We start from the raw sequence: 14,919 nt of genomic DNA, 5'->3' as shown, positions 1-14,919 counted from the left end.
GGACTTATCAAAGTCACAAATGACATCCTATGTGACTGCGACCATGGGAAATTATCTTTTCTCGTCCGTCACAATCTATCTGCAGCCTTTAACACCATCCTGCTCCAACGCCTCTCCACTGTTTTCAAGCTGCGTGAGACTGCACTCGCCTGGTTCCATTCTTATCTATCTAAAATTGCCAGAGAATCACTTGCCAAGGCTTCTCTTCCTGCTTCTGTAATGCTTCCTCTGGTATCCCCCAAGGATCTCTGCTTGGCCCCCTCCCATTTCTGATCGACATTTTGCCCCTCAACGACATCATCCAAAAGTGTAATGTTAGTTTCCACATGTATGCTGATGGCGCCCAGCTCTACCTCACCAACGCTTCTCTCACCGTCGCTAAGACCACCTATTTCCACCTCTGTAATATCACTCGACTCCACTCCTACCTCAGCTCGTCTGCGGTTGAAACCCTTATCCATGTCTTTGTTACCTCTAGACTTGACTATTCCAACACATTCCTGGCCGACCTCCCACGTTCTACTCTCCATAAACTTAAGGCCATTCAAAACTCTGCTGCCCATGTCCTAACGCGACCAAGTCTCACTCACCCATCATTCCTGTGTTTGCTGCCCTACATTGTTCCCGATTAAGCAACGCCTGGATTTTAAAATTCTCAACCCTGTTTTCAAATCCCTCCATGGCCTTGCTCATTCCTATCTCTGTAATCTCCTCCAGCCCAGCAACCCTCTGAGCTTTCTGCACGCCACTAGTTCAGGGCTCTTGAGCATCTCAGATTCCAATCACTCCACCATTGGTGGCCATACCTTCAGCTGCCTGATCTCTAAGCTCTGGTATTCCCTCCACAACCTCTCCACCTCTCTTTCCTCCTTTTAGGGCACTCCTTAAATCCTACCTCTTTGACCAAGCTTTTAGCCATCTGCCCTAATTTCTCCTTATGTGGCTCAGTGTCAAATTTTGCTTTATAACCCTCCTGTGAAACAGCTTAGGACGTTTTATGGTGTTAAGGTCACAGTCAGCCACATCCATGCTTTATAAATCCATTACAGGCCTCTGAGAGTCAGGTTACTCTTTGAAATCATCTCTAGGCCCAAGAAAAAAGGGCTAGGATTCCAAACAGGCACCAATCTGTCAAGCTGCAGTCTAAAGAATATGTGACATGTACAGGGTCTCCTTCACTTGCTATCTTGTCACTAGTTTTTACTCTTTATTATCTTAAAAAAAGCTTCACACTTTAGACTATTAGAATAGGACCATCTCAATCTTCGTTTGTTTCTCCTTTTTTGTCATTAAATAGATGCTCATCTTCAAAGTTATTTCCCCCACCACCACAACCCCCGACCGTCCATGCCTCCAACCGACAGCCACATCTGCTCCAACATCTCTGCCAGTGTCGTTGTGTGGTAGCCAACCCCATATTAGCCCTGGTTTCAATATTTTATCATGCCTGTCGCTAAGTTCAGAATAACTTGAACTGACGCTCTGATTCATTCATGCAGTTTTCCTTTCCCTTTCACTGGTGTGGCCTCTTTCCCTGGGAATGATTCTTCATTTGACAAGTCACTATGTTGGGATTAAGTGTAAAAGCTGCCTCTTTCTGCTCCCATACTGTATACCCAACAATTTTACTTCAAGTTCTTACAGTAGTTCATGAGTAGACCAACAAGAGATTTTTTTTTTACAACCTTCACCAGGCTCTTTACCTTAAGGAGTGGTAGAAGCAAGATTGGGAGTTTCCAGCTGTAAGCAGGTTGGGTGTATGCCAAGTGCTGACATTTACTTGGCTAGATGAGAGCATTGCATCATTGAGGTGTGAAAGGAAGAGTAAATAATTAGTTGAGAAATTCCCTTCAATTTGGCCAGCATCTTCTTACATAGCAAAGAAATGCAATGTATAGGCAGAGACAACGAAATCAGAGTGACTGGCGCCAGCCCTGATCCATGTACCTTGAACCCAAGGCAAAGGCATTGACATAGCCAAGTGAGGGTCACCAGAACTGATCCATCTCATGGAACTAAAACCCACAGCAGAATTATAGAGACATCACAGGGAGTACTAGGCTAAGCTCATGTCAGTTTCCCACTCAACCTTGGCATGAGTTATTTGGGTAATCAGTCCCCTCCTTGCCATAATGGCAGATGTAAGTCTCATCATGGGTGTCACACAAGTCTGATTCCTGGCAGCACACTCCCAAAGCTCAGTGTCCCTTATTTAGTGAAAATGGCCACCCCTGATTACTATCCAATGACCCCTGCTGGAACTGACAATCTGATAAGGACAAGATTGGGCATAGCCTGTTTGAACTCCTGTGTGGAAAGTGGTGAATTGGCTAAGTAACTGAATACCACAAGAAAATAAAACTTAAGTAACTTTTTTATTTGTTCATGGGATTTGAGTGCCACTGGCATCCCTAATTGCCCTTGAGAAGGTGGTGGTGAGCTGCCTTCTTGAACCGCTGCAGTCCATATGGGGTAGGTACACCCACAGTGCTGTTAGGGAGGGAGTTCCAGAATTTTGACCAAGCAACAGTGAAGGAACGGCGATATAGTTCCAAGTCAGGATGATGTGTAGCTTGGAGGGGAACTTGCAGGTGGTGGTGTTCCAATGCATCTACTGCTCTTGTTCTTCTAGAGGTTGCAGGTATGGAAGGTCCTGTCAAAGAAGGCTTAGCGAGTTGCTGCAGCATCTTGTAGATGGTACACACTGCTGCCACTGTATGTCAGTAGTGAAGGGAGTGAATGTTTAAAGTAGTGGATGGGGTGATGGTCAAATGGGCTGCTTTGTCCTGGATGGTGTCAACTGCTTGAGTGTTGTTGGAGCTGCACTCATCCAGGCAAGTGAAGAGTATTCCTTCACACTCCTGACTTGTGCCTTGTAGATGGTGGATAGGCGGGGGGGGGGTGAGTTACTCACTGCAGAATTCCCAGCCTCTGGCCTGCTCTTGTAGCCACAGTCTTTATGTGGCTGGTCCAGTTAAGTCTTTGGTCAATGGTAACCCGTAGGTTGTTCATGGTGGCGTATTCAGCGATGATAATGCCATGGTATGTAAAGGGAAGGTGGTTAGATTCTCTCTTGTTGACTATGGTCATTGCTTGGCACTTCTGTGGCACAAATTTTACCTGCCACTTGTCAGTGCAAGGCTGAATGTTGTCCAGGTCATGCTGTATGTGGGCACTGACTGCATCATTATTTGAGGCATTGTGAATGGAACTAAATATTGTGCGATCATCAACGAACATCCCCACTTCTGACCTTATGTTGGAGAGAATGTCCTTGATGAAGCAGCTGAAGATGGTCGGACCTAGGGCACTACCCTGAGGAACTCTGCAATGAGGTCCTGGGGCTGAATTGATTGGCTTCCAACAACATCTGCCTATGTGCTAGGTATGACTCCAACCAGTGGAGAGTATTCCCCCAATTCCCTTTGAATTCAATTTGCTCGGGCTCCTTGATGCCACACTCGATCAAATGCTGCTTTATGTCAAGGGCAGTCACTCTCACCTCACCTTTGGAGTTCAGCCCTTTGTCCAACAGGTTATTGCTGAGTAAGTGGCACTTGGTAGCATTGTCTACGACACCTTCCAATACTATGTTGAGAGTGGACTGATGGGGCGATAATTGGTTGGATTGGAATTGTCCTGCTTTTTGTGGACAGGACATACTTGGGCAATTTTCACACTGTCGGGTAAATGCCTGTGTTGTAGCAGCACTGGGACAGCTTGACCAAGGGCATGGCTAGTTCTGGAGCATAATCTTTCAATACTACAGCTGGGATTTTTCAGGCTTTTAGACTTTGCTATAGCCAGTGCCTTCAGCTATTGCATAGGAATACAATTCTGCTGCTGTTGATGGCCTACAGTGCCTCATGAATGCCCAGTTTTGAGCTGCTAGATCTCTTCTGAATCTATCCCATTTAGCGTGATGGTAGTGACACACAACACAATGGAGGATATCCTTAGGGTGAAGATGACACTTTGTCTCTGCAAGAACTGTGCAATGGTCATCCTACCAATATTGTCATGGACAGGTGCATCTGCAACAGGTAGAATTGGTGAAGACAAGTTTTTCCCCTTGTGTTGGTTTTCTTACCAGCAAACCAGATGGGTTTTTACAACGATCTGGAAATTTCATGGTCACCATTACTGAGTCTAGCTTTTTATTCCAGATTTATTTAGTTAATTGAATTTAAATTCCCAGCTGCTGTGATAGGATTTGAACTCATTTCTCCAGTCCAGGCCTCTGGATTACTAGTGCAGTAACATAACCACTGTGCTACCATTCCCATCAGAAATTTGGGGTCCTGGTAGAGTAAATGTAGCCCATTGTCTTGTTCCAATAGCATGTTACAACTTGAAGGCATCGTAATATAATCTCTTCCCTGTCCTGGGAATTACGTTTAAAAAAACATATAGCTTTTAGCTGGTCCTTGGATGATTCTGTAACAGTGGTTGTGCTGTTGATCTGGAACAGAGACCCAGCCATCTCTCTGGAGTAAGGCAGATGTCATCCAGTGGCTGAAATGGGCGGAGAGAGAATATTCCCTGCGCTACATCGAAGAAAATAAGTTTGAAATGAATGGAAAGGCCCTCTGTCTGCTCACCAAGGATGACTTCCGGTACCGCTCTCCCAGTTCAGGTAAGAAGTACTCAGTGTTTCATTGGGAAGGTAGCTGCAACATAACTCTGGAATATATCATGTATATGGGGAAAGGAACATAGTGTACCAGTTTGGGATATATCGGGTATATGGGAAAAGGAGATCCATGTACCAATCTGGGATTTATCAGATATATGGGGAAAGGAGATCATGTACCAGCAGGATATATTGGTTATATGGAGGAAGGAAATCCGTGCACCAGTCTGGGATATATTGGGTATATGGAGTAACAGTTCTGTGTACCAGGCTGCGATATGTAGGGTATGTGGGAATAACACTTCCGCATACCAGTCTGGGATTTGATGATAATTATATCTCTAAAAGCATCTCTAAGTGTGCCACAGAGGCATAAGGGGAGATAAAAGGGCATCAAACCAAAAAAGGATAAATTCCAGAGCTTGGAGCCTGGGCATCTAAAAACATGGCCACTGATGTAGGGGGAAGGGAAGAGGGGGGATGCAAGAGAGACCAGAATGAAAGAAACAAAGAATCTGGGTTGGGAATGGGGTGGGGGGGGGGGGGGTTGGTGGTTGTCGTGTTATATCACAGGAGAAAGTTACAGAGATAGGGAGGGATTTCAACACAAGGATGAAAATTTTAAATTGAAAGTGTGGGAGCCAATGTCGGTCAGCGAGGACAGGGGTGATGGCTGAACAAAACTTGGTGTGAATTAGGATATGGGCAGCAAAGTTCTGAATGAGGCCAAGTCTATGGAAGGTGGGAGGCCGGCCGAAAGACCATTGGAATAGTTGAGTCTGGAGGTGCTGAAAGCATGAATGAATGTTTCAGCAGCAGATGGATTGAGGCAGGGGTGGTGACAGGAGGTGGAGGTAGGTGGTCTTTGTAATGGAGAGGATTATGGGGTTGGATGGTCAATTCAGAGTCAAATAGGATGCCAAGGTTACAAACCATCTGGTTCGACCTGAGACTGTGGCTGGAGAGGGGTAGGGAATTTGTGGTGAGAGATGGGGGGAGGTGCAAAGACTTAGGTTTTGGTTTTTACCAATATTTAGCTGGTAAAAACTGCAGCTCATCCAAATCTGAATGTTAAACAAGCAGCCTGACAACACAGAGACAGAGGAGGAGTTGCAAGTCTTGGTGGAGAGGTAGTACTGGGTGTTTTCAGCATAGTATGGATGTTGATTTGTGTCTGATGACTTTGCCAAAGTGGAGCATAGAGATGAGGAATAGGAAGGGAATCCTTGGTAGACTCCCAAGATGGCCTTCCAGTCTGGGAAGAGAATCCATGACTAGAAATGCTCTGGCTATGATCAGATAGGTAAGAGTGGAACCTGGTGAGTGCAGTCTGACTGAGATGGGCAATGGAGGAGGAGCGATAGAAGAGGATGATGGGGCCAACTGTTGAAAGGCTGGAGAGATCGACAAGAGCAGGCAGAGGTAATGTTGCTTGTGACTGTAGGCAGGGCTCTTTCAATGTACTGGGAGGGGGCGAATACCAGATTGGAGTGATTCAAACTATGTTGATAGAAGCTCGGTGTATGAGACTGGGATATGTCATGTATTTCGGAATAGGAACCCCTGTAACAATTTGAGATACATCATACTAATGGGGGTAGGAACTCCAATCTTTTATAAAGCAGTGTCATGGAACATTCAACCCTGATGACCAAAGGAAGGTCGATAAATCAAAAGGAGCTCGCTCTGATTGTCCCTGTGCCTCCACCAATGGCTGTAGAGCAAAAATGGTGGACATCCAGGAGCAGATCACCTGTTTACCCATTGGATCGGGGATGCGGTGGGGAATGGGAGGAAGGGAGGGATGTTTCTTTACTTTGTGCCCAAGCAGACCATGATGTGGCAAAGGCACAACTGTTTTATGATTTCCCAAGGCTCTAAGAATATGTCAGTGGAAGGAAATCCACCCTGCAACCCCTGTAGTGCATTGGTTCCAAATATTCTACAGTCCTGTGATATCTTGCCCAAGGATCATTCTTCATGTGAGTCCTGATAATGTGCCTGCAGGCTATTCCATCATGAAGGCAGTACTGGGTCAGCAAGCACAGAGCTTGGTTCAGAATCTATTATGTAGGTCAGCAATGCTTGCCTCTACTTCTAATCCATGGCTTTGAAAGGCTTTCCTGTATGAATCAGCTGCAAATGGTAAGATAATTCTTATTGATAATGTTGGAAAAATTCAGACATCCTTGAATAAATGGGTTTGATCTGATTTCTCTTTTTAGGGGATGTGCTGTATGAAATACTTCAACAGATCAATAACTACAGGAGCTTCACACAAAGGAATTGGTTCATGAACACACCAGCAGAACAGGACAAGTACACCCCACAAATAGCTCTGCACAGCACCTTCGAAGGTATGATTAGTGTCCTTAAGGTAACCCCTTGGGACGCCTCATATTCCAATATCATTACAGCATGGAAAAATGTAAATGTACAGCATCACTTAGGTCCATATCTCTCACTCATTGCCAGAAAAGGTGGACAGAGGGCTGGGGCCTAATGAGATACATCCACAGATCCTAAGGGAAATGAGGGAAGAAATAGCAGAAATTATTATTCTATGAGGTTGTATTGAGAGTCAGATTTACCCGAGGACTAGAGAGTGAGCATTTTCAAAAAGGGAGACAGAGTGAACACAGGTAATTGCAGGCCAGTTCACTTAAATTGTATGGTCAGGAAATGTTTTGAATCTTTAGTTACAGACAAAATGACAAAATTCCAGATGAATGGAAAATAATTAGGAGCAGTCAACATGGCTTTCCGAAACGAAGATTGTGCTTGACAAATCTGATAGTGTCTTTGAGGAGGTGACAGATATGGTGGGCAATGGATATGGTAAACATGGACTTCAGAAAGCCTATGATAAGGTACAACACAGGGAACTACTGGTGAAGATTAAGGGATATGGAATTAGGGAGAAGGTAACAAAGTTGGTTCAAAAACTGTAGAATGTAGGAAACAGAGTAAAAGTTAAGGTTATTTTCTAAGTGGTTGGAAGTGCATAGCCATGATCCACAGGGGCTCCAGAGATGGTATACTTTAGTTTTAAAGAAAGTAAGTATTATGCTTTGCTGGTAAGCTGGGTGAATGGAAGAATCAAGGGATTTGGAGACTCAGGTTCACAAGACATGAAAAGCAGCTCCTCAAGTGGATCAGACCATAAAGAAACCTAATGGAATACTGGGTTTTCTGGTAAGAGATATCAAATATAAATGTCGAGATGTAATGGTGAATCATCACAAAAGCCCAGTAAGACCACAGTTGGATTACTGTGTGCAGTTTTGGACTCCACATTATAGGAGGTAATATGAATTTGGGGCTATTTTCATTAGAATGGACAATGTTAAGGAGTGATTGATTAGATGTGTTTTAAATTAAAATTATGAAGAGCTAGTTGAGGGGTTTAGAATAAGGCCTCATCTTCTCAGTACCGTTTAAAACTCTCTTTGCCACAGTGAGATATCCCATAACCTCCTTCTTTCTAATCATTAGAACTTATATTTCTCTAATCTTTCCTTGTGCTTACTTCTGTATTATTGGAGATCACTCTTGTTGCTCTTTTGTGTATCCTATCAAATACATAAACTTCCCTTTTGAAGAGTAGTAACAAGGATTAGAGCTTAGGAAGGGTGTCCTTGCCGCTTATCATTTAAAACTGCAGTCTACCAGATTGGAGTAAAAATGGAGTGGGTAAGTGCCCCACTTAATTTAAATGCCTCCCACAATTTCCCATCCATCAACACCCACTCCCCTCTCCCCTGCCTCGCAGAGACAGTAGTGAGAGAGGGGTTGTGTTAACATTGATCCCTGGTTTCAAAACAGATTTACATGCCTTGAGGACAAAGCAAATCTGCCACAAAAGGAAGATTCTAGCTTGCAGCATAGCCAAAGTGGGACACCCATTACAGATAAGGATTCCATCATTAGTTCCTTCTCACAGCAATGCACCATGGCTCCTTAGACAGCAGCTTCCAAACCCGCGACCTCTAGACCATCTAGAAGGACAAGGGCAGCTGATGCAAGGGAACACCACCACCTGCAAGTTCCCCTCCAAGCCACACACTATCCTGACTTGGAACTATATCGCTGTTCCTTCACTGTCGCTGGGTCGAAATCCTGGAACTCCCTCCCTAACAGCACTGTGGGGGTATACCTACCCCACGTGGACTGCAGCGGTTCAAGAAGGCAGCTCACCACCACCTCCTCAAGGGCAATTAGGGATGGGCAATAAATGCTGGCCTGGCCTGCGATGCCCACATCCCATGAACAAATAAAAGAAACAGTGGCAAACTTGCAGCATTGTGCAGAAGTTAAATCAAACTACTTTCAACCTGATAAGGGACTGTTACAAACAAAGACATAAACAAAGGTGAGACGTTCCCTCCACTCCAGAGAATACCAATTGAATAACATTACACCTGGGCCGCCACACAGAAGGGAATTCAGCAACCATGGTTTTCACTTTAAAAATCCCAGTGCAAGCTATAAATTCACACAAAACTGTACAATATAGCGACAGAAGCAGTGAGGGAAGAACACAGAGAATCAAACTTCTCCTCCATCAAGAACTCTGGGGTTCCAGAAGCTTCCAGAAGCCCACAGGAACTGGGAGACAGTCCCAAAGTAGATGACTCAAAGAGTAAATACATATCTTATTTCAGGATCAGAAGCTTGTTAAAACTCCACTGCAGGGACTTGAACACATTATCTAGGCTGACACTTCAGTGCGATATTGAGGGAGTGCTGCACTGTCTGAGGTGCCACATTTCAGATGAGATGATAAATCAAGACCTGCCTATCTGATCAGGTGGACATTTGAATAAGAGCAGGGCTGTTCTTCCAGGATCCTGGCTGAGAGCCCTCAACCAACATCACTAAAAACAGATTACCCCATCATTTACCTTAGTGCTGTTGTGTGTAAATTGGCTGCTGTATTTGCCTACATAACAACAGTAACTACACTGCAAAATAACTCGGCTGTGAAGTGCTTTGGAACATCCCGACAACATGAAAGGCTCTATATGACAACAGCAACAACTTATATTTATTTAACACCTTTAGCGTAATAAAACACCCCAAGCCAAACTAAAGCAAAACTAGACACTGAGCCATATAAGGCAATATTAGGGAATATGGCCAAAAGCTTGGTCAAAGAAGTAGGTTTTAAGGACCATCTTAAAGGAGGAATGAGAGGCATTGAGGTTTAGGAAGGGTATTCCAGAGCTCAGGGCCTAGGCCACTGAAGGCATGGCCTTGGTGGAGCGTTAAAGTCGAGGATGCTCAGGAGACCAGAATTAGGTGAGCACTGATATACAGGAGGGTGGTGGGGCTGGAGGAGGTTACAGAGATAGGGAGGGTTGTGGGGCTGGAGGAGGTTACAGAGATAGGGAGGGTTGTGGGGCTGGAGGAGATTACAGATATAGGGAGGGTTGTGGGGCTGGAGGAGGTTACAGAGATAGGGAGGGTTGTGGGCTGGAGGAGATTACAGAGATAGGGAGGGTTGTGGGGCTGGAGGAGATTACAGAGATAGGGTGGGTTGTGGAGCTGAAGGAGATTACAGAGATAGGGAGGGTTGTGGAGCTGAAGGAGATTACAGAGGTAAGGAGGGTTGTGGGGCTGGAAGAGATTACAGAGATAGGGAGGGTTGTGGAGCTGAAGGAGATTACAGAGGTAAGGAGGGTTGTGGAACTGAAGGAGATTACAGAGATAGGGAGGGTTGTGGAACTGAAGGAGATTACAGAGATAGGGAGGGTTGCGGAGCTGAAGGAGATTACAGAGGTAAGGAGGGTTGTGGAACTGAAGGAGATTACAGAGATAGGGAGGGTTGTGGAACTGAAGGAGATTACAGAGATAGGGAGGGTTGTGGAACTGAAGGAGATTACAGAGATAGGGAGGGTTGTGGAGCTGAAGGAGATTACAGAGATAGGGAGGGTTGTGGAACTGAAGGAGATTACAGAGATAGGGAGGGTTGTGGAACTGAAGGAGATTACAGAGATAGGGAGGGTTGTGGAGCTGAAGGAGATTACAGAGATAGGGAGGGTTGTGGAGCTGAAGGAGATTACAGAGGTAAGGAGGGTTGTGGAACTGAAGGAGATTACAGAGATAGGGAGGGTTGTGGAACTGAAGGAGATTACAGAGATAGGGAGGGTTGTGGGGCTGGAGGAGATTACAGAGATAGGGAGGGTTGTGGAACTGAAGGAGATTACAGAGATAGGGAGGGTTGTGGGGCTGGAAGAGATTACAGAGATAGGGAGGGTTGTGGAACTGAAGGAGATTACAGAGATAGGGAGGGTTGTGGAACTGAAGGAGATTACAGAGGTAAGGAGGGTTGTGGGGCTGGAGGAGGTTACAGAGATAGGGAGGGTTGTGGGGCTGGAGGAGATTACAGAGATAGGGAGGGTTGTGGAACTGAAGGAGATTACAGAGATAGGGAGGGTTGTGGGGCTGGAAGAGATTACAGAGATAGGGAGGGTTGTGGAACTGAAGGAGATTACAGAGATAGGGAGGGTTGTGGAACTGAAGGAGATTACAGAGGTAAGGAGGGTTGTGGGGCTGGAGGAGGTTACAGAGATAGGGAGGGTTGTGGGGCTGGAGGAGATTACAGAGATAGGGAGGGTTGTGGGGCTGGAAGAGATTACAGAGATAGGGAGGGTTGTGGAACTGAAGGAGATTACAGAGATAGGGAGGGTTGTGGAACTGAAGGAGATTACAGAGATAGGGAGGGTTGTGGAACTGAAGGAGATTACAGAGATAGGGAGGGTTGTGGGGCTGGAAGAGATTACAGAGATAGGGAGGGTTGTGGAACTGAAGGAGATTACAGAGATAGGGAGGGTTGTGGAACTGAAGGAGATTACAGAGGTAAGGAGGGTTGTGGGGCTGGAGGAGGTTACAGAGATAGGGAGGGTTGTGGGGCTGGAGGAGATTACAGAGATAGGGAGGGTTGTGGAACTGAAGGAGATTACAGAGATAGGGAGGGTTGTGGAACTGAAGGAGATTACAGAGATAGGGAGGGTTGTGGGGCTGGAGGAGATTACAGAGATAGGGAGGGTTGTGGAACTGAAGGAGATTACAGAGATAGGGAGAGTTGTGGGGCTGAAGGAGATTACAGAGATAGGGAGGGTTGTGGAACTGAAGGAGATTACAGAGATAGGGAGGGTTGTGGAACTGAAGGAGATTACAGAGATATGGTGGGTTGTGGGGCTGGAGGAGATTACAGAGATAGGGAGGGTTGTGGAACTGAAGGAGATTACAGAGATAGGGAGGGTTGTGGAACTGAAGGAGATTACAGAGATAGGGAGGGTTGTGGGGCTGGAGGAGATTTCAGAGATAGGGAGGGTTGTGGAACTGAAGGAGATTTCAGAGATAGGGAGGGTTGTGGGGCTGGAGGAGATTACAGAGATAGGGAGGGTTGTGGAACTGAAGGAGATTACAGAGATAGGGAGGGTTGTGGAACTGAAGGAGATTACAGAGATAGGGAGGGTTGTGGGGCTGGAGGAGATTACAGAGATAGGGAGGGTTGTGGAACTGAAGGAGATTACAGAGATAGGGAGGGTTGTGGAACTGAAGGAGATTACAGAGATAGGGAGGGTTGTGGAACTGAAGGAGATTACAGAGATAGGGAGGGTTGTGGAACTGAAGGAGATTACAGAGATAGGGAGGGTTGTGGAACTGAAGGAGATTACAGAGATAGGGTGGGTTGTGGGGCTGGAGGAGATTACAGAGATAGGGAGGGTTGTGGAACTGAAGGAGATTACAGAGATAGGGAGGGTTGTGGAACTGAAGGAGATTACAGAGATAGGGAGGGTTGTGGGGCTGGAGGAGATTACAGAGATAGGGAGGGTTGTGGAACTGAAGGAGATTACAGAGATAGGGAGGGTTGTGGGGCTGGAGGAGATTACAGAGATAGGGAGGGTTGTGGAACTGAAGGAGATTACAGAGATAGGGAGGGTTGTGGGGCTGGAGGAGATTACAGAGATAGGGAGGGTTGTGGAATTGAAGGAGATTACAGAGATAGGGAGGGTTGTGGGGCTGGAGGAGATTACAGAGATAGGGAGGGTTGTGGGGCTGGAAGAGATTACAGAGATAGGGAGGGTTGTGGAACTGAAGGAGATTACAGAGATAGGGAGGGTTGTGGAACTGAAGGAGATTACAGAGATAGGGAGGGTTATGGGGCTGGAGGAGATTACAGAGATAGGGAGGGTTGTGGGGCTGGAGGAGATTACAGAGATAGGGAGGGTTGTGGGGCTGGAGGAGGTTACAGAGATAGGGAGGGTTGTGGGGCTGGAAGACATTACAGAGATAGGGTGGGTTGTGGAGCTGAAGGAGATTACAGAGATAGGGAGGGTTGTGGAGCTGAAGGAGATTACAGAGGTAAGGAGGGTTGTGGGGCTGGAAGAGATTACAGAGATAGGGAGGGTTGTGGAGCTGGAGGAGATTACAGAGATAGGGAGGGTTGTGGGGCTGGAGGAGGTTACAGAGATAGGGAGGGTTGTGGGGCTGGAAGACATTACAGAGATAGGGTGGGTTGTGGAGCTGAAGGAGATTACAGAGATAGGGAGGGTTGTGGAGCTGAAGGAGATTACAGAGGTAAGGAGGGTTGTGGGGCTGGAAGAGATTACAGAGATAGGGAGGGTTGTGGAGCTGAAGGAGATTACAGAGGTAAGGAGGGTTGTGGAACTGAAGGAGATTACAGAGATAGGGAGGGTTGTGGAACTGAAGGAGATTACAGAGATAGGGAGGGTTGTGGAGCTGAAGGAGATTACAGAGGTAAGGAGGGTTGTGGAACTGAAGGAGATTACAGAGATAGGGAGGGTTGTGGAACTGAAGGAGATTACAGAGATAGGGAGGGTTGTGGAACTGAAGGAGATTACAGAGATAGGGAGGGTTATGGAGCTGAAGGAGATTACAGAGATAGGGAGGGTTGTGGAACTGAAGGAGATTACAGAGATAGGGAGGGTTGTGGAACTGAAGGAGATTACAGAGATAGGGAGGGTTGTGGAGCTGAAGGAGATTACAGAGATAGGGAGGGTTGTGGAGCTGAAGGAGATTACAGAGGTAAGGAGGGTTGTGGAACTGAAGGAGATTACAGAGATAGGGAGGGTTGTGGAACTGAAGGAGATTACAGAGATAGGGAGGGTTGTGGGGCTGGAGGAGATTACAGAGATAGGGAGGGTTGTGGAACTGAAGGAGATTACAGAGATAGGGAGGGTTGTGGGGCTGGAAGAGATTACAGAGATAGGGAGGGTTGTGGAACTGAAGGAGATTACAGAGATAGGGAGGGTTGTGGAACTGAAGGAGATTACAGAGGTAAGGAGGGTTGTGGGGCTGGAGGAGGTTACAGAGATAGGGAGGGTTGTGGGGCTGGAGGAGATTACAGAGATAGGGAGGGTTGTGGAACTGAAGGAGATTACAGAGATAGGGAGGGTTGTGGGGCTGGAAGAGATTACAGAGATAGGGAGGGTTGTGGAACTGAAGGAGATTACAGAGATAGGGAGGGTTGTGGAACTGAAGGAGATTACAGAGGTAAGGAGGGTTGTGGGGCTGGAGGAGGTTACAGAGATAGGGAGGGTTGTGGGGCTGGAGGAGATTACAGAGATAGGGAGGGTTGTGGGGCTGGAAGAGATTACAGAGATAGGGAGGGTTGTGGAACTGAAGGAGATTACAGAGATAGGGAGGGTTGTGGAACTGAAGGAGATTACAGAGATAGGGAGGGTTGTGGAACTGAAGGAGATTACAGAGATAGGGAGGGTTGTGGGGCTGGAAGAGATTACAGAGATAGGGAGGGTTGTGGAACTGAAGGAGATTACAGAGATAGGGAGGGTTGTGGAACTGAAGGAGATTACAGAGGTAAGGAGGGTTGTGGGGCTGGAGGAGGTTACAGAGATAGGGAGGGTTGTGGGGCTGGAGGAGATTACAGAGATAGGGAGGGTTGTGGAATTGAAGGAGATTACAGAGATAGGGAGGGTTGTGGAACTGAAGGAGATTACAGAGATAGGGAGGGTTGTGGGGCTGGAGGAGATTACAGAGATAGGGAGGGTTGTGGAACTGAAGGAGATTACAGAGATAGGGAGAGTTGTGGGGCTGAAGGAGATTACAGAGATAGGGAGGGTTGTGGAACTGAAGGAGATTACAGAGATAGGGAGGGTTGTGGAACTGAAGGAGATTACAGAGATAGGGTGGGTTGTGGGGCTGGAGGAGATTACAGAGATAGGGAGGGTTGTGGAACTGAAGGAGATTACAGAGATAGGGAGGGTTGTGGAACTGAAGGAGATTACAGAGATAGG

At 46.5% G+C, this 14,919-nt stretch overlaps 1 protein-coding gene across 4 annotated transcripts in view; it reads left to right on the top strand.

Moving 5' to 3' along the window:
* LOC137384060 (transcription factor ETV7-like) overlaps positions 1-14,919 on the top strand; it is a 112,627-nt gene that overhangs the window by 35,817 nt on the left and 61,891 nt on the right. For 3 of the 4 annotated variants that reach the window (XM_068057627.1, XM_068057624.1, XM_068057625.1), the window contains 2 exons: positions 4,472-4,636; positions 6,859-6,990. In XM_068057627.1, the coding sequence (XP_067913728.1) occupies positions 4,573-4,636; positions 6,859-6,990 (196 nt within the window). In that variant the 5' untranslated portion in view covers positions 4,472-4,572. The remainder of the gene's footprint in view (positions 1-4,471; positions 4,637-6,858; positions 6,991-14,919) is intronic. The other variant, XM_068057626.1, reaches the window with a different exon arrangement.

This window comes from Heterodontus francisci, chromosome 25 (genome assembly GCF_036365525.1).
Source record: "Heterodontus francisci isolate sHetFra1 chromosome 25, sHetFra1.hap1, whole genome shotgun sequence".
In the NCBI taxonomy this organism is placed as follows: Eukaryota; Metazoa; Chordata; class Chondrichthyes; order Heterodontiformes; family Heterodontidae; genus Heterodontus; species Heterodontus francisci.
This window is presented reverse-complemented; position numbering and strand designations above follow the sequence as displayed.